The 22673-nt window shown below is 40.0% G+C and overlaps 3 protein-coding genes across 6 annotated transcripts in view; 2 read left to right on the top strand and 1 right to left on the bottom strand.

Moving 5' to 3' along the window:
• Positions 1-234: 234 nt before the first annotated feature.
• On the bottom strand, positions 235-2340 carry dnajc30b (DnaJ (Hsp40) homolog, subfamily C, member 30b). Its single transcript, XM_051397688.1, has one exon. It carries the CDS (start codon positions 2298-2300, stop codon positions 1122-1124), a length of 1179 nt encoding a protein of 392 aa, XP_051253648.1. The 5' UTR covers positions 2301-2340; the 3' UTR covers positions 235-1121.
• Positions 2341-3630: 1290 nt separating this feature from the next.
• bud23 (BUD23 rRNA methyltransferase and ribosome maturation factor) lies at positions 3631-8717 on the top strand. The gene is made up of 12 exons (XM_051399448.1): positions 3631-3817; positions 4081-4118; positions 4584-4679; positions 4991-5073; positions 5605-5701; positions 5800-5896; positions 6006-6056; positions 6568-6653; positions 6876-6921; positions 7020-7081; positions 7980-8069; positions 8240-8717. Exons 1-12 carry the CDS (start codon positions 3770-3772, stop codon positions 8292-8294), a joined length of 849 nt encoding a protein of 282 aa, XP_051255408.1. The 5' UTR covers positions 3631-3769; the 3' UTR covers positions 8295-8717.
• Positions 8718-9260: 543 nt separating this feature from the next.
• stx1a (syntaxin 1A (brain)) overlaps positions 9261-22673 on the top strand; it is a 58601-nt gene continuing 45188 nt past the window's right edge. The window contains exon 1 of one of the 4 annotated variants that reach the window (XM_051399445.1): positions 9261-9807. In XM_051399445.1, coding sequence (XP_051255405.1) covers positions 9778-9807 — 30 coding nt within the window. In that variant the 5' untranslated portion in view covers positions 9261-9777. The remainder of the gene's footprint in view (positions 9808-22673) is intronic. The other 3 variants (XM_051399446.1, XM_051399447.1, XM_051399444.1) reach the window with 3 other exon arrangements.

The following is a 22673-nucleotide window of genomic DNA, read 5'->3' on the forward strand; positions in this document are numbered from 1 at the left end:
GGTTTGATGTTTCTAATATGTATCATCTTAAGGGAAATTGGATGAATAAAGACATACTGTTAACAACAACAACAACAACGACAGCAGCAGCTCTCGGCAGGCTGAGACCTCCGTAACATGCATTAACATCATCCCACACAGTTTAAACTCACTGAGCCCATCAATCCTCCAGCGTTAACCCAGAGATCATTTCGATGCGTTCAGGTGCCCTCTAGAGGTAAGATCTTATAACACTGCAGAAGAAATGTTTTATTGTATTCACTTCATACAGTTTCCCCTTTACACAGAATAAACTATTTGACATAATATGGCATCTTGTCTGTACAGTACATACACATATACACACACACACACTGAAACACCTGGAAGGAGGCATCAAAATGTGCATTCAGTTACTAATAAGAAAGAATGTTACTCTTCAGAGTAATCTTCTACATTACAGATCCAACGTGTAGGTAAAGGAAGAATTATTGTGTGTTGCTTCGGCATGATACAATGCATATCGTTTTCACATCCTTTTGCAATATTTAGATGAACAGAACTGAGTTTAAGCTGCCAAAAAAAGTTGTTTGGCTTCAAACTAATAGAAAGTAAATAAATTAGGGTTTAAATAGAAATTTAACAACTGGTTGAATGGTTGCAACATCTGAACAAATCTGAACTTTAAAAAGATTGTGATACGACACTGAAACCCATTTCTATAATTAAAGTGCCACTAAATGTGAAATATGATATCTTATCACCCATAAACTGAGTGCTTTTGAGTTTCCTGAAAGAGCGATTAAATAATCCCATCCAGGTTTCCAGTAATTTGAGTTACTGTTTTTGATCCAGCTCCCTTTTTTTGGTTTTTACATCAGGTTGTGTATAATGTTTGTTTAATGCTCTTTAAAGATCCTACACGTGAAGAAATACAGAAGCTATTCATTTGCTTGTGAATGAAACATCTGAGACACAGTGACCCTGCTCTCGTTTACTCCAGCACCATGCTTAATAAAATCCTCTTCAACTGTTAGAAACTCTGCAAACACTTTGCTTTTAGTTGCAAAACAAATCCGGGTTAACCCCCATAACCCCTCTCCACCTCCTCCATAGGGACACGTCCGGTTGCTGCTTCTTCTTCAGGACCTAATATTGACTAATATTAGGCCGGCCATGGTCAGCAGCATCGCCACGGTCATCTCTATCAATTTCACCTGCCTCCTCTTGGCAATTTTCTCCTTGTACTCCTCCTGCAGCTGCTGCTTCCTGGCCTTCATGTCCCTCTCCCTCTGCAGCTGCTCCCCGTAGTGAGCCTGATAAAAGGCGTCAAAATCAAACCTGACCTTCCCTCCAGTATGGGAGAACCGGTATGCTCTGTGTTGATGATGCTGCTGCTGATGTGGGGAGCCCGTGGGTCTGCTCGTGGTCTCTTTGGAGGGTGGTCTCCCTGCACTTTGGATGTCCGACTGGCTCAGAATACCACGGTCGTACTTCTTCCTCAGCGTGATGTTGCCCAGCACCGTGTAAGCCTCGCTGATCACAGAGAAGTGCAAGGTGGCCTCCTCGTTCCCCGGGTTCTTGTCCGGGTGGTGGATGAAGGACTGCTTGTAGTAGGCCGTCTTGATCTGGGACTGTGTGGCACCAGGGGACACCTTGAGGACGTCGTAATAGGCCGTCCTGCTTCTGTACAGCAGAGGAGCATCTTGTGTCCTCCTGTTGCTCCTCCAGCTGTAGCTTCTAGTCGCAGACGCCTGGGAGGTATCGGGATGTAGTTTGAGACGCCTCAGTCTCAGCCCACAACCTGGCCTCTCTGACCCTCGCTCGGCCAGAATAAAGAGGACGGTGCAGAAAGCTCGGAGCTGCTGAGGGGACGTGAAGGCGTCGGGGTGGACGGACACAGCTCCTCTGGTCCAGGAGGTCAACCTACCAGGCAGGAGGAGAGGCTGGAGTCTCGCTGACAGGTACAGGGCTGTCCTGTAAGCTTGCAGACTCTCTCTGGTGTGAGGAAACCCAGTGAAACGGGGTGAGTCGAGCTCCAAAGATGCAGCACAGGGCAAAGTCCCATTTACTTGCTGACTTTCACTTGTTGTCACTCTGTAAAGTTTCTTTGACTCGCGTTGTGTTGCTCTGCTTTTTGCCACCGGTTGACTTTCCCGTTGCTCCGCTGCTGGTTTCTCTTTTATCCGACTGTCACTGAAGCTGCAGTTAACCAGCAGACTTCCGGGACTTTCTCCGGTGCACACCGGTCGGCCCTGGCTGTTTCTGAGAGCGGACAGCCGGTAAGCTCCGCTCCCCAGCCGCTGACCGACCTCTGCCATTTTACCGAGTATGGAGCGGGGAAGATGCCGGAAAACGGCTGCAGCATCCGGCGACGTCACACGGCGAGGAACCAATGAGAGTCGATGTTTACAGGAAGTACTTATCCTACCCGACCAATCATTAATCAGTAAACGGTAACAGAAAGAGTTATGTATGACATAATGGTATATAATAACACACTTTAAATATTGTCTGCTTATTATTTATAATAATATATTATTATTATAACTATTATTATTATTATTATTATTATTATAATAACTATTATTATTATTATTATTACTATTATTATTATTATTATAACTATTATTATTATTATTATTATTATAACTATTATTATTATTATTATAACTATTATTATTATTATTATTATTATTATAATTATTATTATTATTATAACTATTATTATTATTATTATTATAATAACTATTATTATTATTATAACTATTATTATTATTATTATTATTATAACTATTATTATTATTATAACTATTATTATTATTATTATAATTATTATTATAACTATTATTATTATTATTATAACTATTATTATTATTATTATAATAACTATTATTATTATTATTATTATTATTATTATAACTATTATTATTATTATAACTATTATTATTATTATTATAACTATTATTATTATTATAACTATTATTATTATTATAATTATTATTATAACTATTATTATTATTATTATAACTATTATTATTATTATTCTAATAACTATTATTATTATTATGATTTACTTCCAAAAGTTAAAGAGGCTAATTTTAAAATTGTGAAATGTTTTTGAGAATTAGGTTTAATTTGGTGTAATTTAAGTACTTTGTGAAAATAATGGCCATGAAACTCAAGGGCAGCTTTTGTTTTAAATCTTTTCTTTCTTTCTTTCTTTCTTGGTTTTATCAAGCAGAACAAAGCCTTGACATTGTTTTATTTTATACATAAACGCAGATGTTTTTAAAGTGTGAAACTTAACTCAAAATCTTTAAGAAAGCTTAAGTGTAAAAATACCTCAGGGTTATGTCAACCTTTACATTGTGCTCTATTGTTTTGTGTAATGTGTTCATTTATTGATTCATTTAATTCTGTTTATGTATTTTATGGATAACTAACTGTGATGATGTTTTTTTTAATGTTTTGTTTGATAATAAAAAAAAATAAAACCTAAAACTGAATTAATGTAAGAACAACATGTGTTTCTCATTAATATAAAACATTTTAATGATTTATATTAATAAACATAAAATCTAACTTGGTGCACAGTAGGTGGCGATGTACGCGTCACCGGGGCTGCTTTGATTAAACCCGACGAAGAAGAACTTCTCACGTCGTCGCTTGCGTGTGACGTTATTGGGTCTTCACGTGTGGCCACCACAACATTTAGCTTCAGTTTGTGATCTGATAATAATAATAGATCGATCTCCACACACACACACACACACACAGAGGGACAACCATGGCCTCCAGCTGCCGGCGGCCGGAACACAAAGCTCCTCCAGATGTGGTCAGTGTCGCGGTTTATTCTGGTTTTTAGCTGCTAGGCTAATGCTAGATCTTTAAAGGTCTCCTTTACTGCCTTTAGATGACGTTTACCACCAGTGTTGACCAGATGATACGCTGTTTGTTCTCTTCTTTAAATAGTGGGATTAGCTCTGGTTTGTTTGTTTGTGTCCGTCCTGTATTAAAAGTATCGATTTGATGATGAGAGACACAAACTGAGGCTGTTTTTATTGGAGGATTAACCGGATGTGATCTCATCCCCAACAGTTCTACAACGAAGAAGAGGCCAAGAAATACTCTCAGAAGTGAGTCTGACTTGTTACTGTGGTCGCAGTGTTTGGAGGAGAAATCAACCTTATCTGTCAACACATATTCTAGATATATAACACTATGTATTAATGAGCAGCTCAGGTGTCTTTTGTGAATGAAACACTGTCACAAATACATACAAGAGTGTGTCTTAATGTGTAAAAATGTCTTAATGTTTGTAACATGGAAGCAAAGCACACAGAGGTAGTCATTAAATCACTACTTCAAATATATCACATCAGCTCCAATGTCCAACATAATGCTCAGATTATCTGTGGTTGTAGTGTATAACGTTACCTGTAAGTCATTGGTATTTTTATATATTTTGATTAAAAAGTGTGTTTTCTACTGGACTATCTGTAAAACGTTGGTCAATCCCCTCTGACTCTGCATACTCACTGAGGAAAGATTGTCACATATCAAACTGTAACAGAAGCTCTGTGTGTTTTGTTGCTTCACAGTTCTCGAATGATTGAGATCCAGACTCAGATGTCAGAGAGAGCCGTAGAGCTTTTAAACCTGCCAGAGGGACAGCCGTGCTTCCTGTTAGACGTGGGGTGAGTGAGTGACGCTGACTATGTGTACATGCAGTAATCTTCCTGTCCTCTATCATTCTGAATGTGTAGATTAAAACAAAACTTCCTTTAAGTACAGTGGTTTTAAGATTGTTGAACCACTGCAGCAACATGACGGAAACATGAAATGAGATCAACTAAATGTTGTGTAATAGTCTGGCAGTGTTTGTGGCACGTGATTTATATATTTATATTATTTGTGTCTTAACATGACACATTTTAAGATCCAGAATAATACAGTAATGTTGTGTGTTTGGGATGTGAAGGACTCAGGTTGACTGTCTGTCTCTCAGGTGCGGCTCTGGTCTCAGTGGGGACTACCTGTCAGAGGAGGGACACTACTGGGTTGGAGTCGACATCAGCACTGCAATGCTGGGTTAGTGTGACAGCTGGTTGACAATATAATATTAATATTGTGAAATTATACTGAATATTATCTTAGTTTTCTGGTTATCTTAATAATGTAATTTAGTTATATTTAAAATCCATCATGTTAGTACTGTTTGAAAATGTTTGTTTTTCTTAAGATCAAGAATGTTTTTCCCAAATTATTTCCCAGCTGCTCACATAATCTGAACGTTAGAAGAAGAAAACATTATAATCACATTTGTTGTGCATCATAAAAATCCAGGCACTCGCTGGGCTTTGCATATTAATTTCTTTAAGAACACGCAGTGAGGGGCAGACCAGCGTCGGCTTCAGTGCGAGCAAACATTTTCAGCTTTTCTGCCTTTGTCACGTTGTTGTTTGTTTAGCACACTGTAGCTCACCTAGTGGAGCATGCACGGCTCTATATCAAGTAAATACATAAAAAAGAACCCCAAATACCAAGTATAAAAAACATTTGCATCATCTTTTCATACACATTTTACAAAAAGTGAGACGTTGTGCGTCTTCCATTTGACAGATGTTGCACTGGACAGAGAGGTGGAGGGAGACTTGTTAGTGGGGGACATGGGCCAGGGGATGCCTTTCCGACCCGGGACCTTTGACGGTTGCATCAGGTGAAGAACAAAGCATGCTTGTGTTTAAAGAAGCTAATTAATGTTGAATAATTTCTGACTCAGTTTTTCCTCTCCTTTTTTGTTTCATTCCCTGTCAGTATCTCTGCCCTGCAGTGGCTCTGTAATGCCGACAAAAGGTCACACAGTCCTCCAAAGAGACTCTACACCTTCTTTAGTACTCTTTACTCCTCTCTGGTGAGTTTTTAGCACTTTCGTCGACTTCTGGGACACAAATACAAACATCCAGAGGCCATATCTTACAGTGAAGACCTTCACTAACTTCTCCTTGTTCTTTGTCTTTCAGTCAAGAGGCTCACGTGCAGTGTTTCAGCTATATCCAGAGAACTCAGAACAGGTAATATAATGTTATGGATGGTGGATTATAACAACACATTATGTAATAACGCAAACCAAATTAAACACATTTTCACTTTTATATAATAACACTCCCATCTGGGAATAAAATAATAATGATTATCCTTATTCATATTATAAATTGTTACATATTGTGGTGGTTATTTCTATTTATGATAAAGATGTATCAATGTGGTGCATTATGTGATAACCAACCAAAATGGTCGTTTCCTCCTTGGCGTTACAGCTGACTCTGATCTTGGTCTAAACAGCCACATAAAATGCATACACACATTTATTTGTAGCCGGTTAACTACTGCAGTGGTCTTTTGACAGCGCTCCCCAAAAAGCTTCAGCTTATTCAAAACACAGTTCATAAAAAAACTATAGCCACCACAATATGTAATCATTTATTACAAAATGAGGGACAATTGCAGCAGATTGTCATAAAATGTGAGTGAGTTCTCAGATTCCTTTATCTTACCTTCACTCTTCTTCTTTCGTCTCTATAGCTTGAGCTGATCACGACGCAGGCCATGAGGGCAGGGTTCGGTGGAGGCATGGTAGTGGATTACCCCAACAGCACCAAGGCTAAAAAGTCAGTACCTATCAGAAGCTGGGCTTTTATTTTGACACTTACAGATGCAGCCATCTTCAATTGATTCCTTCCTAATGACCTGTGAAATTAGTAGCAGTGTACTTGCAACACGAGGCTAATTAGAACAAGATGGCATTCATATTGACTGTTTGTCACATTAGCCGTGTGATGAATTATTACACATTAAAATGCACATTTAACACACATCGTGTTTGTTTCCAGGTTCTTCCTGTGTCTGTTTGCGGGAGCAACAGGAGCCCTTCCCAAAGTAAGAAGAAAAGGAGTTAGTGTTGGTGGATATTGTAGCTGTGTGTATTTCATTTCAGCTCCATTATGATCACTGTGATCTCTTTCTGTTTGTTTCAGGGGCTGGGATCAGAAACATCAGACAGAGCTGTTTCAAACCAGGTCCAGTTTTCAGGACAAAGGTAAGGATATTCACAGCAGGCGGACACTGCTTACTCTAAGTAATCAGATTACTGTGATAATCTTAATGAATTGGTTTACGTGGTTGGAAGTTTGTTTCAGTCACCAGAGTTTATCTGGATTTATTTGTTTGTTGGTGTATTTTGTCGTGTCGTAACTGTCAGATGAAATTGTGTTTTTCTTGACGTGTTTACTGTTAATTTTCTTACTGCTGAAATTAACACGTGCATGTAAAGCATTTTGTAGATATCCCAAATGTAGATTTTCACAGTTTTTTTACATTTCCTGGTTTCAGCTTCTTATTGATCTTATCTTTATTGATTTGTTGCTTTTCTTTATCTTTTCTGACAGTATACAGAACAGTGTTTTGGTTTTGGACTGTTAGCTGTTAGACAAATCATCTGAATACTTGGCTTTGTGATACATTGAGCTCTGGGATATTGTGATCACCATTTTTACCTATTAACATTTGTTTTTAAACACAAACAATTAAGCGGTAATGAAAATAAATGTTAGCTGCAGCCCTACTTTACTCTGATGAGGTTAATCCCTATTTCGTTATTGATTTGCCATTTAAAACAATGGTATTACTTGTCATTCAGATAGTAAGCAGGTCTTGGGCTTGACAAGTGCAGGTTCAGTCATACCTGCTTTGGTGACGCCAGAGACCGAGAGAAATTTTAAAAAGGGTCGTCGTCCTGTCCGACTCAAAACTTTGTCGGGCAGCTTTTCCTCCCTTTTACATAGTGATGTTCAACTTTCTCCTCCTGGGTACACAAAGAGGCTGGGGGACGTGTGAAACATTTTGCATCAGAGGCAGAGTTTTGAATGCAGATTGTCACAAAGAACAAGGCATATTTTTGAACGAGCTAATCAGCCCCACTTTGTGTGTTTGTGAAGATGCCGGTTCAAGAACATGAAGGGGAAATCAGTGAAGAAAGGACGAGATTGGATCTTTGAGAAGAAGGAGAGGAGGAGAAGACAAGGACGGTATGTACTCTTTTTGATCTTTTGCTGAAATGTTAAATAATGTAACATGCTTAAGTTTAGCTTTAACTGAATCTCCTCTTGATTAGCAGTATTTTCTAACACTTTCTAACGCCTCTTCTCTCTCTCTCTCTCTCTCTCTCTCTCTGCTGTGTGTGTGTGTTGGCCTGCAGGGAGGTTCGAGCCGACACAAAATACACCGGACGTCAGAGAAGACCTCATTTTTAGATCTGACTCATGCAGCTGTGCCTTCATTAGCTCTCGTCTGTACCACCCATAACCCTACACCCACAATCACCTCTGGAGCTGCTGCTGAGTGTTTGGACTCGGTTAATTTCAACTCTTTAATTCAAGTGGATGAGATGCAAAAGTAAAGCGCTATGACGGCCAATAGTTTTTATATTTGGTAGTGTTTCTGGCAAATTGTTTCTCCCAAATGGGGGTAAGACTGCGCTCTCCATGTTGACGTTGGCTGGAAGACGGCCATCTGCACTGCTTACGGGTGACGCAGAACACAGTGGAGACCAACAATGCCTTAGAATTAAAGCATTTTTTATGAATGAACAAATGCCACATCTCATCTTCCATCTCCGATCAACTGTTTGTTGTGTTTTCTGCAGAATTTTCTCCATTAAAAAATCTGCAAAAATATTGATTTGTATTATATTCACAGTTATTTTTTCATAATAGAGAAGAAATGGAACAAGCACTGCTCTGTTTCACAATCCAGTGTTACCACCGTGTAAAGGAGATGGGATATACAAATAACACATTACACAATGCATATACAGATTTGTATGATGGTCCTGAACAAACTGGAAGTTCATTAAGTTTCAGAGTCAGTATAAAGAAAAACAACCTCTTTCATGAGGAAAAAAATGAACAAAATTAACTCTAAAATTAAATAGAATAACAGATGCTGCTCCAGCTATTACAAAATCATTTTTAGAAAGTTGCTTATATGTTTGATGGTTTATGTATCTTCTATTTATCAGTAGTCCTCATCAGTCCAGCTGTAAAACATACAGGAATGTAGCCAAAGTCATTAAAATGAGTCTTTAGTCCTTATTTGCACAGGAAAATGGAGGTTAACACCCAAATGAGCACGTTAAGTCATCAAAAACAAGAAAAAGAGAACTTGTAAGAAGACACATTTAAACGATCGTGTATGTTTTAGAGGTCTTATCCTTCTTCCATACCAGTCTGCACGGCCTGTGGCCCCCAGAGGTCGCTGTGCGCTTTGGCACGCTGGAAACCACCTGGGCGTTATCTTTGAACCTGCTCAATCGATAACCAAACCCAACACAATCTCCCCACTCAGCTACACACACTCTGAGGTGGTCATTTCTTTCCAGTCAAGCCTCCGAACTGTTGGACAGACTTTAACTGCAGCAGACAGAAACTTGGAGAAGAGATTTAAATAAATAAAAAAGATAGATTAGTGCGGTTTGAGGAGGAAGTTGAGGGTGTGTAATGGGTTAACGGCGGAAGGCCTCGCCTCACCTTTAGTGCGCGTCACCCGGCTCTGTAAAGTGGTCCCACCATCCCAGCGTCCAGTATTCAAAGGAAGGGAAATCACCGCCTCTCGCCTCCGCCAGACGCACATCCTCTCCCCGGCATCATCCAGTCGGTCTCCGCCCCGCCGCTCCATCATCTCACACATCCACAAGACATCGGGAACTGAAGGGAATAAGAGTGATTTACCGGAACCATGAAGGACCGCATGCAAGAACTTAAACATGTAAGTTTACTGTACGATTCTCCTAAATGATCAGCATCCACCTGTTATGTGAATAGATGCTGTTTGAACGCGCTTTTTATTTGGGGGTGATATTAAAGCGTATTCAGAGAGCACAGAGCTGGTGCGCTGATTGAGCAACAGTTGTGACTCTCGGGTCTGATGAAGGCTGAAATTTGGTGTTTTAATAGAGGCAACAGGCGCGTATTGCTACCGAGCTCTCCTGTGTGTGTGTGTGTGTGTGTGTGTGTGTGTGTGTGTGTGTGTGTGAAGGGGGATAAAACCCAGCTGAGATCAAGGTGCTTGATCAGAAATCAGTTTTTTTTTTCATTGTCAAAAAAGCACTTTGATCTTCTTGCTTATATTCTTTAAGTAATTTCTAGGCTATTAGAGGATGTGTCTGGGACTCAGAGGGAGTTTATAGGTTAGACACTTTGGCTCATTCATTCCATATTCAGTGTTCAATTTCTGTAATATTTTAGATCTTAATAGTTATCCAGAGATAGTTAGATTGCAAACCGTGTAGCCTAGGTGGAAATATGTTCCCCGTGAATGAATGAATGTGTGTGTGTGGTTTGATCGATCTGACCAACTATGGGTGTGTGATTGAAATAGCAAATTGGTCCCAGCTCGCACATTTCACCTGTTAAATGTCCGCCCTCTGCGCCTCACAAGCGGTCTTATCCAAATACCTTTAACCACCCACACTGAGCACAATGTTTTGTCGTTTTCCACATCTCCACTTTCAACCCTACATCCCCTGATCATGAAAATAAAGCCTTAAAATCAATTAATGTGACTTCCTGTCGTGTGTTTCTTTCTTTCTTTTTTTTTTTTTTTTACTATTTATACCTGCTGCTAAAAGCCATTGGTTGCTGAATTTGCTGATAAAATGAGACTAAGAGGAAGCATGGTGGATCAGGTTTTAGCCTTGAGTATCATCCTCTACAGGAATGCTGCTTTTGAGCTTGATATAGGCTACTGTGTGTGTTTGTGTGTGTGTGTATGGTGGTAAAGTGGCCATTGTCAGATCTGGATAGTCTAATTGGCAGTTAAGCTGAGGGAGAAGAGGGGAAACAATTTACAGCTCCTCAGTTTTCAGTGAAGATCTAGCTATGAATTGGCCTCCAGGGAGACAACCCAGCCCTGCCAACTGTGTGTGTGTGTGTGTGTGTGTGTGTGTGTGTGTGTGTGTGTGTGTGTGTGTGTTTGAGAGAGGTGTGTCTCCAGCCTGCCATGCTGTTTGCTCACAGTGCTGGAGGGATGCAGTTGTACAATTGAGAGAGAGACAGAGAAATAGCCTGAATCTTCCTCACCAGCTTCAGAGAGGAACCTCAACCAATACTCACTTGAACCGTTCAGGGTCAGCAGAAATTGTCTATCAGCTGCTGATTCTATTTTCTTTTATTATTTTTGATCATATCTTTCATGTCTGAGTGATGGCTGCTGGAGCCGCTCCAGCCAGACCAATTTCAGGCAATCCGGACCAAATAAAATTGAAGTAAATTGCGTGTCGCAGACTGTTATTTACATCAGCACTAGATTATTTTTTTCCATTTACAGCCTCAAGATAATGCAGCTTCTTGAATCTCATGTACATGTCTTGCTGTGTCTAGGCAGCATATTATAACAGAGTACGATATATGTGTGATTGTATAAAAGCTCTGGATGGGGGTTAATAGACTGGGGCTGTAACTCATTTATATTTTCAATAATAAATTAAGTGCATCATAAAATAGTGAAAAATGCCCGTAGCAAGTTCCCAGGACCTGGACCCAAGATCACATCTTCAGACATCTTGTTTTGTCTGAGTAGTAGTACAATTCCAGTCCTATCAAAGATATTTCATCCACAGTGATATAAAACCAAGAAATATTGCCAATGCTCACATTTGAAAGGCTGGAACCAGCAAATTTAGTCAGATTTGCTTGATTTCAAGTTAAATTTGGAGAAATGTTACATCTTGTGCAAATGCTCCTGCTGAGATTTGGTGGTGAGAGCTCAATGGGTCACTACCAACGCTTTAGCTCAATTTATGACATTGAGTTTGGTGTACTCTGTGATTTGATTATGGCACCCAACACCAGAAGCAAGCTTGGAAAAATTACACTGCACTTTGCTCATTGCAGGACATTTCAAATAGTATGTGTCGATCCATTGAGGCATCATCTTGAACCTACAGCTGATTGGACGAACCAACCTCGTGCTGCTTTGTATACACTTGCTTGGTCTTTGCTTCCAGATTTCAAGCTGGCAGCTGTTATGCAAATATTGTCATTAAATTAAAAAAAACGTTTAGTTTTTGAATAAATTTGTGGCAAGAAAACATGCCATGCAGCTGCTTGTATCTTCTATCTCTCTGTAATAGTTGTAATAGTGGAGTCCCTCCAGGAATCGTGACCTCATCATGGTGGAGGATTGAGGCGCCCCATGACCCTCCTGGTAGGGTATCTGGCAAACTGGTCTCTTATGAGGGGCCAAACTAAGAGTTGTTCAAAGCCTTCAATGGAAACCTATTAAATTATCTTTCCAACTCTCAGTACACTACATCTAGACTCCTGTCTGAAGCAAAAACAGGTGGATAATCTTGACTGGGGTTAGACTTGAATATAATATAGGCATGTTTTCAAGTTCTTCTACTGAGTCCACCATGTTTCAACATTAGCCCAGAACGGACAAACCCAACACTGGCACTAGATAGGGCCTTAAGCTTTTTTTTTGTGAGTTTCGCAGCCACCATAGTTTCTCCTCAACGGCTTGGAGGGCAAATGGTATTCAAATGGTTGCAATCTGGAAGGTTTTCTGTAAAAAGAATGCAATACCAAGGCTTTCTTGACACACCTTTTATATTTTGATTAAAAATGCACAGATCCTAATTTTTTTCTCCTGATACTGATCCTTTTACCTCCTCTTAGAGCATCTGGCCATATCCAGTGCCAACAGCCTGCTGTGACTTAATGAATGTAATTGATAGTGGAAACGTGAATTTTAAAATGACATTGACAAAATGAATGGTTGTGACATCTGGCCAATATCAGTGCTACTACTGATTGGTGTACTGGACTGATGCACCCCTCCTTTTGTTAAAAGTTGTCATTGTTTTCTTTGGACGTTTTAGTCTTGCAGTGTGAAAATGTTTGTTTTGTGCCACGTTTTGGCAATTGCGTAAATGCCTAAAATAATTATCTTCAAATATCTACTAAAAAGATGTCACGTAAGTGTTAATTTTCTCATACAAATCCAATGGGAGCAGCAAAAAAGAAGAGAACTAAGCTTTATACATTTGGTTGCTTCTGTGTGTGCTTTTGTAGACTCACACTGCAAGTTTACTCACCCATGTGCTCGTGTGTCATTTTGGCAGGAAATTGAGTTTTGCTCATATGTGTGTGTGTGCGGGTGCAGGTTCTGCTCCAACATTGCCCATATGCACATAAAGCTACTTTATGAGCTCAACACCTGCCTTCGACTCCGCTCTTCCAGTAGCTCATTAGCTTGCTGCCTAAAAACTGCCAGTTTCAATAACTGAAACGGTCATACAGCCTCTCCCCTCGTCCCACCACTCCCAGTTGTCCGAGCAGTGATTTAGTGACAGATGGCGTAGATAAGATGCGTTTGTCAGCCTTCTTCAAGCTCTGAAACCTACGGGGGGGAATCATGTTGATGAGGTTATTACAGATCTCTCACACCACAGCGACTGTTATCAATCAAATGTGATTGTTTATCTCCTCCTTTTTTCCTGACGTTTTATCAGCTCTGTCTTTTTTTTCTTCCATTTTGTCATTTGATTGACCAAATTTACCTCTTTTCCCATCTCCATCTCTTTTTAATAATAACCCTCTCTCTTCTTTCATCCTCTTGGTAATGCGGAGTTCCTCCATTATTGCTCTTTGCTCTCTATCAGTGATTTATCAGATTGCTTCCTGCCCTCCCTTCCATTTTCCTTTCCTTTCTCCCTTCTGTCTTCTCTGTGCAGCCTTGTTAGTCAGTGTTAGTATTGGTTCAGGCAGCTCTTTGTGAGTGTGTATGGCCGGGCTACTCACTGTCACTGCCTGTTTGGCGTTAGAGTGACACATTAACTAATAGGATGGATGTCGAGCACCGGCTCAGAGGCCGTGTGTGTCTTTGACTTGCGTTTCTTTTCATTATCCCTTCTCTTTTTTTTCTGCTCTCATCCATCTCGCTTTTATCCCTTTTTATTCCCTGTCCGTACCTCTTCTGTCCTTGACCTGATCTTGGCTGTTGACACGTTGTCAGTGACACAAACGACGGTGCTACTTTGCATGCTGTTGAACTGAACACTGATCCTAGAGGGTCAGAGGTTTTGTTTGTCCTCTGTAAGCGAAACCAGCAGCTCTCTGGTTAAAATCAGCGTTGGAGGAAATAAAGTACCAGCGAAATACGCTGTCATCGTCTTATATTGTCTATACTAACCATGTGAAAGACATATACACTCACAAACATATTATTCATCAGCCCATAGAGGCTGAATAATTGCATTAATGAGCCATGAAATGAGTGTGACCGATCTGGCATTTCACCAGGGACTTGTCTGTCTTTGCAAATGAGGTGACGGCTGCAATGATATCCGATATCTGTCGGCTGCTAATAGGTATTTTTGAAAGTGAATGGATGGTCCATTGAATCGTTATGCACTACACCATTGTTATCAATCCCAGCAAACCATGAAATGAGAGCTCGTATTCATGATTTTATTGAGCTGTCTTCTACCTATGACATTTCCTTGAAATGATGGGTTTTGTGGCAAAGACTGCTCGGTAAAAATTTTGTTGCTTGTTCTCGTGCTTCTCATAAAGCCCCTGAGGCGTCAGCTAATGGAGATCCTAAAAATAAATATAGACTATTCTGTAATCAAACCTTCCCCATCTGCTGTGGGAGAATTAGCTTCGGGTCATCTTTGTTACTGCTGCTAAAATTTAATTTGTAATGTTATTCACATCATCTCATTATTGACAGCAGAATGGTTCTTTAGCATTACAGATAACGTGTTTTATCACAGATACTTGTTGGAGATTACGGCTGTGAACTGTCACCGACCTCATTAGGTCTTAAGAAGCTCTGTCCGTCTTTGTTGGGTGATAATCTTTCATAATAATAATATGCTTAATATTGCCAGCATGAGGCTGAACATGAACAAAGTAAACAAGGAAATACATTATTTGCCATTAATCCTCATTGTCCTACATAAGAGTTTTCCCCTATCAGCAGGACAACATCATTCAGTGCCAATGTTTAAAATAACAACTCATGACAATTTATGATACTGGGTTCTCAAAGTGATTTTCTCATGACCTACAAAATGTATTTTCCCTTATTTTATTACAATAAATGATCCTTTTTTTATATCTGACTTATGGTATAAACTGCGCAAAACGATGCATATTTCCTTTTCTTTGTAAAAGTGAAACTGAAAATATAACCCAGTTAACTACTGAAAAAAGTTTTCAGCTGTGGCCGCCACATCGTTAGATAACAGCGACTGACGTAGCACAATGTTGATTTACTTTCTCACAATATATTGTTACATTCCTCATATTTACTTTACTTTTAACTCTTTGGTCTCAACCACTCCTAAGGGGAAATATGCTGGACAAGTAGCGTAAAGATTGTTTTTCTGACATATTAAAGACCTAAATTAATCACTTAATTGAGAAAATAATAGGCAGATTATTCAATAATGAAAATGATCTTTAAACCCCCAAATCTATATTTTCTACCTATTTCCACTTCTGTTTTTTTATGTTTTCCTGGTCTTTTCTTTCACTTCTTGTTCTAAAGCTTTCATCTGTTGCTGCCATGATTCTTTATCTACACTTCCTGCCATTCCTTGACATCCCTCTCACTCTGTCACATTTTCCCTACAAGATAATTGTGTCAGTGTTGCATTGGTGCTGTCATAATCCTTCATGGTCAGCGAGTTACAGAGTGAGGCGCTCTGAATATATCCCACACGGCAAGAAGGAGAAGGGACTGGGGGTGGGAAAAGCCATGGCATAAGTGGTGACAGCACATCTCTTTTCCCTGTCTGTGATCTGTCATTAAAGTTCAATTGTGGCTTTATGACATTTTCTCACCCACTCCTGAAACGCTGAACACTGGCCGACCACCCGCAGCTGTCTACACGCAGCTGTCTACATGCATGCCCAGGGCATGCCAGGGTTTGTGTATGAACATCCTAAACAGCGTGTCTCTGTGTCTCGTTTCTGTATTCATATCCATACCCATCGGTCAATTACGCGCTAACAAGCCCAAATGGAAGTAAGCATCCACTAGTCTAAAAGGTCAGTCATCTCATCTGAGTCCCTGCGGCAGAAAAAAGTTATCTCTGTGAGAATTGGCAGCTGCAGACATTTGAATTCTGTCCTGAAATTGATCATCATTGATTTGTGGAAAAAACACGCTATTATCCCATTATAAGTCATTATTTAACCTTTTGTAGTGTGTCAGCTTGTAAATTTGTATTTAGGCGTGTTTAAATGGCAGCACTTTGATGATTAAACTGTTAAAGGTCAGAAAGATGTGAGGGAGGCAGAGGGCAGAGAAGGATGAAAGACAGAGAGAGGAAAAAGGGGATAAAATCTGGGATAAGATGAACTGAGGAGGAAGATCAAGAAGTTTAAGTTCAGCAGAATAAAATGTTTCTCTCAGGACCAGGTAGTAAGACAGACACAATATAAAAACATAACGAACAATGTCTAAGTTTAGTTGGATGAATGAGGAATGATGGTGGGATGATAAAGAAGAAAGTGAAGGCGTGAGGAGGGAGAGTGAGACAAAGGTAACTGAGTCCATGTTGTGTGGGCCAGCTGCTGTAATGATTCTGTAGTGAAGCTGAAGTCTGGAGGAAGGAGGCGAGAGAATGACAGACAGGGAGAATGAGAAAGAAAAAGGAAGATGATTAAAGGGGGAGGACATTGAGGAGGATTGTTAGGAAGAAGAAATTGTTGCACATGCACACACTTTGACTCTGTGCTGCTGCTGCGGAGGCAGTGCTTCATCTCTTCTCCCACCCACATTCTTCTTCTTCGTGTAATCTGCTGAACCCTGCTCACTGCGGGCAGGGCCGATAAATCCTCTTGTTAACCTCGGCCAGATCGTTTTTTCACTGGATAGCAAAGCATCTGGTCTTGAGGAACTAGATATATATTTATTTGAAGAAAATTGAATAGGAAGTGATATTAAAGTGACAGGAAAATTATAACATAGGGTACAACATAGGAAAATATAAGAAGAGAATCACACACTAACAATAGATGCTCAGGCTGTTAGCAGTAAGAAGTTTGATAAAATATGAGGGATTGGTTTCCCGATTCCAGGACGTCTAAGAAATTCTCACCCCGACTTACAGTCAGACTAAATTGCCATTTTCTCTGACCTTTTCAGTCTGACATGTTCATGATAGCCGTTTCCCATTTAGGGCCTGTCCTCACGAATACGTTTTTCTCAATTCCGGATAAATACTTTATCGTAAAGGCCTCGTGTCCAGACGGATACGGCATTTTTGGGGGGTGAAAGCAGTATTTTTTGGAAACGGGTCCCAGAGTAGAGAGGACAGGCCCTAATAATCACAGGTTTTGTTTTTCCTAACACCACTTTCTCACTCACAACTCGTCAAATATTGCAGCTTCATCAGCGGCCCTGCGGCAACTTCCCGTCAAGTTAGTAATTATAACGTTGCAACATCACTTTTTAGAGTAAAGCTTGCGTGGTGAAGGTCACATTTTCGTTAAGTTTACGTACAAACACTACTTAATTAGGATTATGAAAAGGTTGTGAGTTATGTTACGTACCTGACGTAACTAAAGTACACAAATAAAATGTGACTTACATAACGTACCTCTTACATATGTAACTTTAAAGACATTGTTTGTTTTTGGTTGTACATGACACACAAACAAAGGTCTCCTGGGTTAAAGTCCTGTGTTTGATCCATCCACCCCACCACCTCTATATCCAGACTTTCTCACTCTATACTTTGACGTCACTATGACACTAGAGGAATACGTAAGTGTCACATTTTGAAGCAGAGGGCCACTGGCAAAGCTGCAGGATTTGACAACTTGAAAGTGAGACCTGGTTGTCCCTAACCAATCCGTAGTGAGTGACGTAGCCGCCCTGCTGATGTCATTTGCAGTAGACATGGACACTGCAGTAGCAACTAATAGGAACTGTTAACATTCATCACGTTTAATTGAAGAAATATGCCTGTTTGAGAGTGGTATTTCTTTAAATTGAACCCCAACAACCTGTACAGCTGCCTTGATTTCATCCACACTTGTCACCATTTTCTCTGTCGCCATTTTTCTGGCTCTGACATAAAGATATCGTCCTCTTTCTTGATTGCAAAGATGTGATTGCCTCTCCATCACCCTCCTTCAGCCTGCAATGTCAAATATATAATATAACCCGATCTGCAAGATGATTTATTTTATCCTTTCTTAACTCTACTATTTCTTTTCATACTAATCTAAAAAATCCCTTCATATTAAATTAATATAAAAACACATTTCTGTTTTTAATAAAAAATATAACGGTTGTTAAGAAAAGAGCAAGGCTTCATTTTTTGTGAAGTCAGATGTTAGTAATGGAAATATTTTCAGAAATATACTGTCTTCTGGTACACTGAAGTGGTCCTCCTGACACTACCAGCAGTGGCTCCAAGCAAATTTAAGTTTGAGACCCCTATTCTAAATTGAATGCAGTTGAAGGTCTTTAAAGCTGCTCTTTACTGTTTTGTTCAGTCTCAGCGCTCTCATCAAACGAGGTTGATGCTGTGATATCTCCAAAAGCCGCTGTACACAACCTGTCCAGCACTAAACAGCTGTCGTGTTGTCAAATCACCCCCCAGAAAATTGATTGAGGCCGAAATTGATGTTTCTGGTTCGGTATTACTGCTAAAATAATCATTAGGGAGAGAAGGCAGAGTGTTTACATCTGCAGCTGTAGATTCAAATTCAAACATCTCTGCCAAACAGAAGAATTTATTTTATTCTCTGTGATCGCTCCCACAATTTGTTGTACAGTACTACGGTGCAGAAATGTGTACAACAGTGGAGCTAGTGTACAAAATACTGCAGCACATATATATCTTACATTAAAACAAAAAGTATTGATCTGCATTTTTATCAGCAAGTTATCAGCAGGAGTGCATTAATCAGCGGCATGAAGATTATTATTTTCCAGCTGACTGCATCTGCAAAAAGTCTCACTAGCCATCAGTGCATGCCCTGAATCAAAGACGGAGACTTGATTTTCTTCTGAGATTGCTCCTGGTGTTGTTATCAGTGAGGAGACAGCACAGTAATGTGAAAGGAACTGACTGAGTTTTACATTTGGCTGGCTCAATCTATCACTTCCTGTGTCCTCTCGTCACCCACGCTGCTCCCTGGTTGTGTAATTATTCTGTCCCGATAGCCCGACACTGTGTCCTCCTCCTCTTCCATCAGCCGGTCATTTACTCTGGCAGTCAGACGTGCGGGCAGTTTGTTTATTTGTGGTTTTGCTGTGTCAGCATCAGCTCTGTGAATGCTCTGCAGCTTTTGATCAATTGAATCCTTGCTTGAAAACTTGCTTTTATTTTTTATTTTTTATAAATATGCATGCTTTTGGTGATCTATAAATTCCCTTCACTTCCTCTACTCCTAATTAAGTCATTCTGGATACGAGCATTGTCTTCATGCGTAAAATGTAAGTGAAAATGTAATTTTCCTGTGTGATTTCACCGCCAGCTGTTCTTGCATGCATATAGACTGTAGATCTCTCACCTTGTAGGTGGTAAATAAGGGCTTGAGAGCATGGGCACAGGTGAAGACATGTCCACTGCTATTTTTATGTTGTGTGCGTGTGTATGTGCTGTTGAATATATATTGAGCCATTATTGTAGCAAAACTATTTACAAATTTGAGTGTAGAGTTGTCTAACTGTAGCTCAGTATGTGTGTACGTAATCAGATTTGTAAATGCGTAGCAGAATCTGTAGATATGTACTGAGGTTTGTGAATGTGTACAGGAACCTGCAAATGTGTATTTAGAATCTGTGTGTCTTATCAGATTTGTAAATGTGTACACAAAAAGAACCCGTTTCTGGGATGGGTCTAGAGGGGTAACATGCCGGTTTCTGTCTGATGCTTTTTCTTTTCTTTTTAAAGATACATTTTAACACTAAAATGCAACATACACTTTAATGCAGCAGTAATATTAATCCAAAAACATAATATATAATAATAAAACACTGACAGTAACCATTGTACTGCACACTGACTACTTTTACTTTTAATACTTTAAGTACTTGTTGTTGTTAATACACGATGCAGAGCTTTTACTTGTGGTTGGTTTTAGTATGTTTGCTTAAATAATGGACCTGAATATCTCACCTCTGGGTAGCACACCCACAGCCTAACTCCACAGCACTGACCTTTTGGCCATGGTATTATTTCTGCCCTGCAATACAGTGGAGGTAAAAATAAATGGGTTTTAACTGCATCAACAAATTAACATTTGAAAAACATTTCTTAGTTATTCTGGGTAATTCATAGACCTTGCTGTTTCCTATATTGTGGATTAAAACTGTTCTGTAGAGTATCCAGAGTACCAGAGACTGATGCTGTGTTTTGAATCCCATTCTCCCCCAATGTATTGGGGGTGGCATCAGAAATGCAGGAAACAGATGCTGGACTAATTAAACCAAAGTTACCTGCATGGAGGTACATGAGAAAATATGCATTTTGTCATTTCTGGTATTGTTAGAATTGAGTTTAGGCTGATGACACATTCATTATGTTTTATTAGATGGGAAAGTTCACATGAATTAAAGATAGTGTGCGCTGACAACCTAGAATGAATTCAATTTGGAGGTAAACACTGTACACAGACTTTGGTGGATGTGAAGCATCTTTTTTGTTTGGCACTTCCATATTATTAAGTTGGATGTATCAGGGCTTTTAGAGAAATCAGAGATTCCAAGTCGTATTTCTACTTTGATGCTGACATGAATGCTATTTACCAGTCAGAAACTGGTAATTACGGTAATTACTGGAAACAGGAACCCGACAAAAGGCAAAGGTTAGGGGAGGGAATGTATTCTTATGCTAGTGAGGGTTTACACAACTATACAGTAGGAGAATAAATGTGTGTGTGTGTGTGTGTGTGTGTGTGTGTGTGTGTGTGTGTGTGTGTGTGTGTGTGTGTGTGTGTGTGTGTGTGTGTGTGTGTGTGTGTGTGTGTGAGTGAGTGAGTGAGTGAGTGAGTGAGTGAGTGCGTGACCTGAGCTTGAACCACTTGTCCTCTTCATGTCTCTTCTGACTGAACTATATCAGATTTACATACTCTGTAAGCAGCAAGTCTTTGCAGATGGAGCCTATACGATTCAGTTTTTATTGTTTATATCTTTGTATTTGAGTACTGTAGGAAACATGAATACGTCATCAAATGCTTGTGTGTGTGCGTGTGTGTGTGTGTGTGTGTGTGTGTGTGTGTGGAACATCCATAATGAATGTTACCTAGCTGTGTTATGATAATAAATCTGGTTTTGCTCTCAGTATTCCTCTGTGCAGTTGACATAGATTTTAGTCATTTCTAATCGGACTGCAGGAAGAGGTTTGAATTGGCTGTAATACAAAGATGCAGGAAACAGGTCTGCTTTAATATGGAAACACAAAAGGACAATAAAATACTGCCCACATGGGTTTCCGTCTCCTCTTGAACCGTCTGTCACTGTTCTCTTATTCTCAATTAAAACAAGCAAAAGGGTCTGAATGTGTACACTGATCACTTTATCCCCTCCTACTCCATTCAACCTGATGTCATCTGTATTTCCTGTTATTGCACATACAATTACACTTTCACAGCTTCAGTAATTATTGTGTTGCTCTGCTTCTCTTCCTCTTTTATCTGTGCTGACATCAGCTGTGAGTCTTGCAGCCTGCTCACTCGATGTCTGTTTTATCTCTCGTTCCCTCACTCATGGACTGTATTTCCTCCTCCTCCTGTTTACACTGGATGTGCAGGCACTGCCTTTTGTCTTTATGGAGCGACTCCCTGCTGGCATAGTGCCTAGAACAACTCTCTAATCTAATAAACAGCATAATCAGGCCACTGCTCCTGCCGGGGTGTTTCACCAGAGTGTGAGCCCCAGAGGCAGAGCGGATTCAAGGGTTGTGGCCTAATGGGGACAGGCTTGTGTAGGCCTTGTTCTCTCTGTGTGTTAACAATCTGTTGTATATCATCAATGTGTCAGCTGTAGTGTGCATGTATGTTTGCGTGTCTGGCTCAGAGCATCTGCTGTGTGTGGACAGTCAAGTCCAAGTCTGTAGGCTGAGTCAAGAGTGCAGCATTGAAGTCCTCAGCCAGCCTCTTTGTGGCTCAGCAGGAGCTTCAGATCTGGGTGGGAGGTGGAGGTTTGGGGTGCACCACCCTCAGTTTTCTCCCCTCCTGACCACTCGAAGTAAAGCCTCCTCTCTCTGCTGGAGATACAGCATCTCTCTGTGGAGGCAGAACACACGACTGGTGCTCTTGGAGCTTATACTGATTCTCTGCTTGTCCTCCTCCTCCTCCTCCTCCTCTTCCCCTGCCTCCTGCTGTTGCTGCCTCTTTTCTCTCTGCTTCTAGTTGTCTGCAGTTACTCAAATGCACTTCATTGCCATACCAACACCAAACCTTTATTTATTGAATGCTTCAAAATGAGACAAGAAAATTATGCCCACCATATTGACTGCTGTCAGGACAGTTGATCTCATTAAGCGCTCAAATTGGGAAAAACAGAACAGAATGAACAGAATGATTTATTAACTGAATGTTGTTTGTCATGTTGTTGTTCCTTGATTATATTTATTAGTTATATATAATGGGTTTAGA

Source organism: Dicentrarchus labrax, unplaced genomic scaffold, assembly GCF_905237075.1.
Source record: "Dicentrarchus labrax unplaced genomic scaffold, dlabrax2021, whole genome shotgun sequence".
In the NCBI taxonomy this organism is placed as follows: domain Eukaryota; kingdom Metazoa; phylum Chordata; class Actinopteri; family Moronidae; genus Dicentrarchus; species Dicentrarchus labrax.

What these genes read in the sequence shown, in the direction of transcription:
- dnajc30b (XM_051397688.1), bottom strand. Translation starts at nt 2,300, where the DNA reads ATGGCAGAGGTCGGTCAGCGGCTGGGGAGCGGAGCTTACCGGCTGTCC.
- bud23 (XM_051399448.1), top strand. Translation starts at nt 3,770, where the DNA reads ATGGCCTCCAGCTGCCGGCGGCCGGAACACAAAGCTCCTCCAGATGTG. An exon ending in GTACTCTTTACTCCTCTCTG is followed by an intron (nt 5,897 to 6,005) that starts GTGAGTTTTTAG and finishes TTTGTCTTTCAG; the next exon opens with TCAAGAGGCTCACGTGCAGT. An exon ending in AGGAGGAGAAGACAAGGACG is followed by an intron (nt 8,070 to 8,239) that starts GTATGTACTCTT and finishes GTTGGCCTGCAG; the next exon opens with GGAGGTTCGAGCCGACACAA.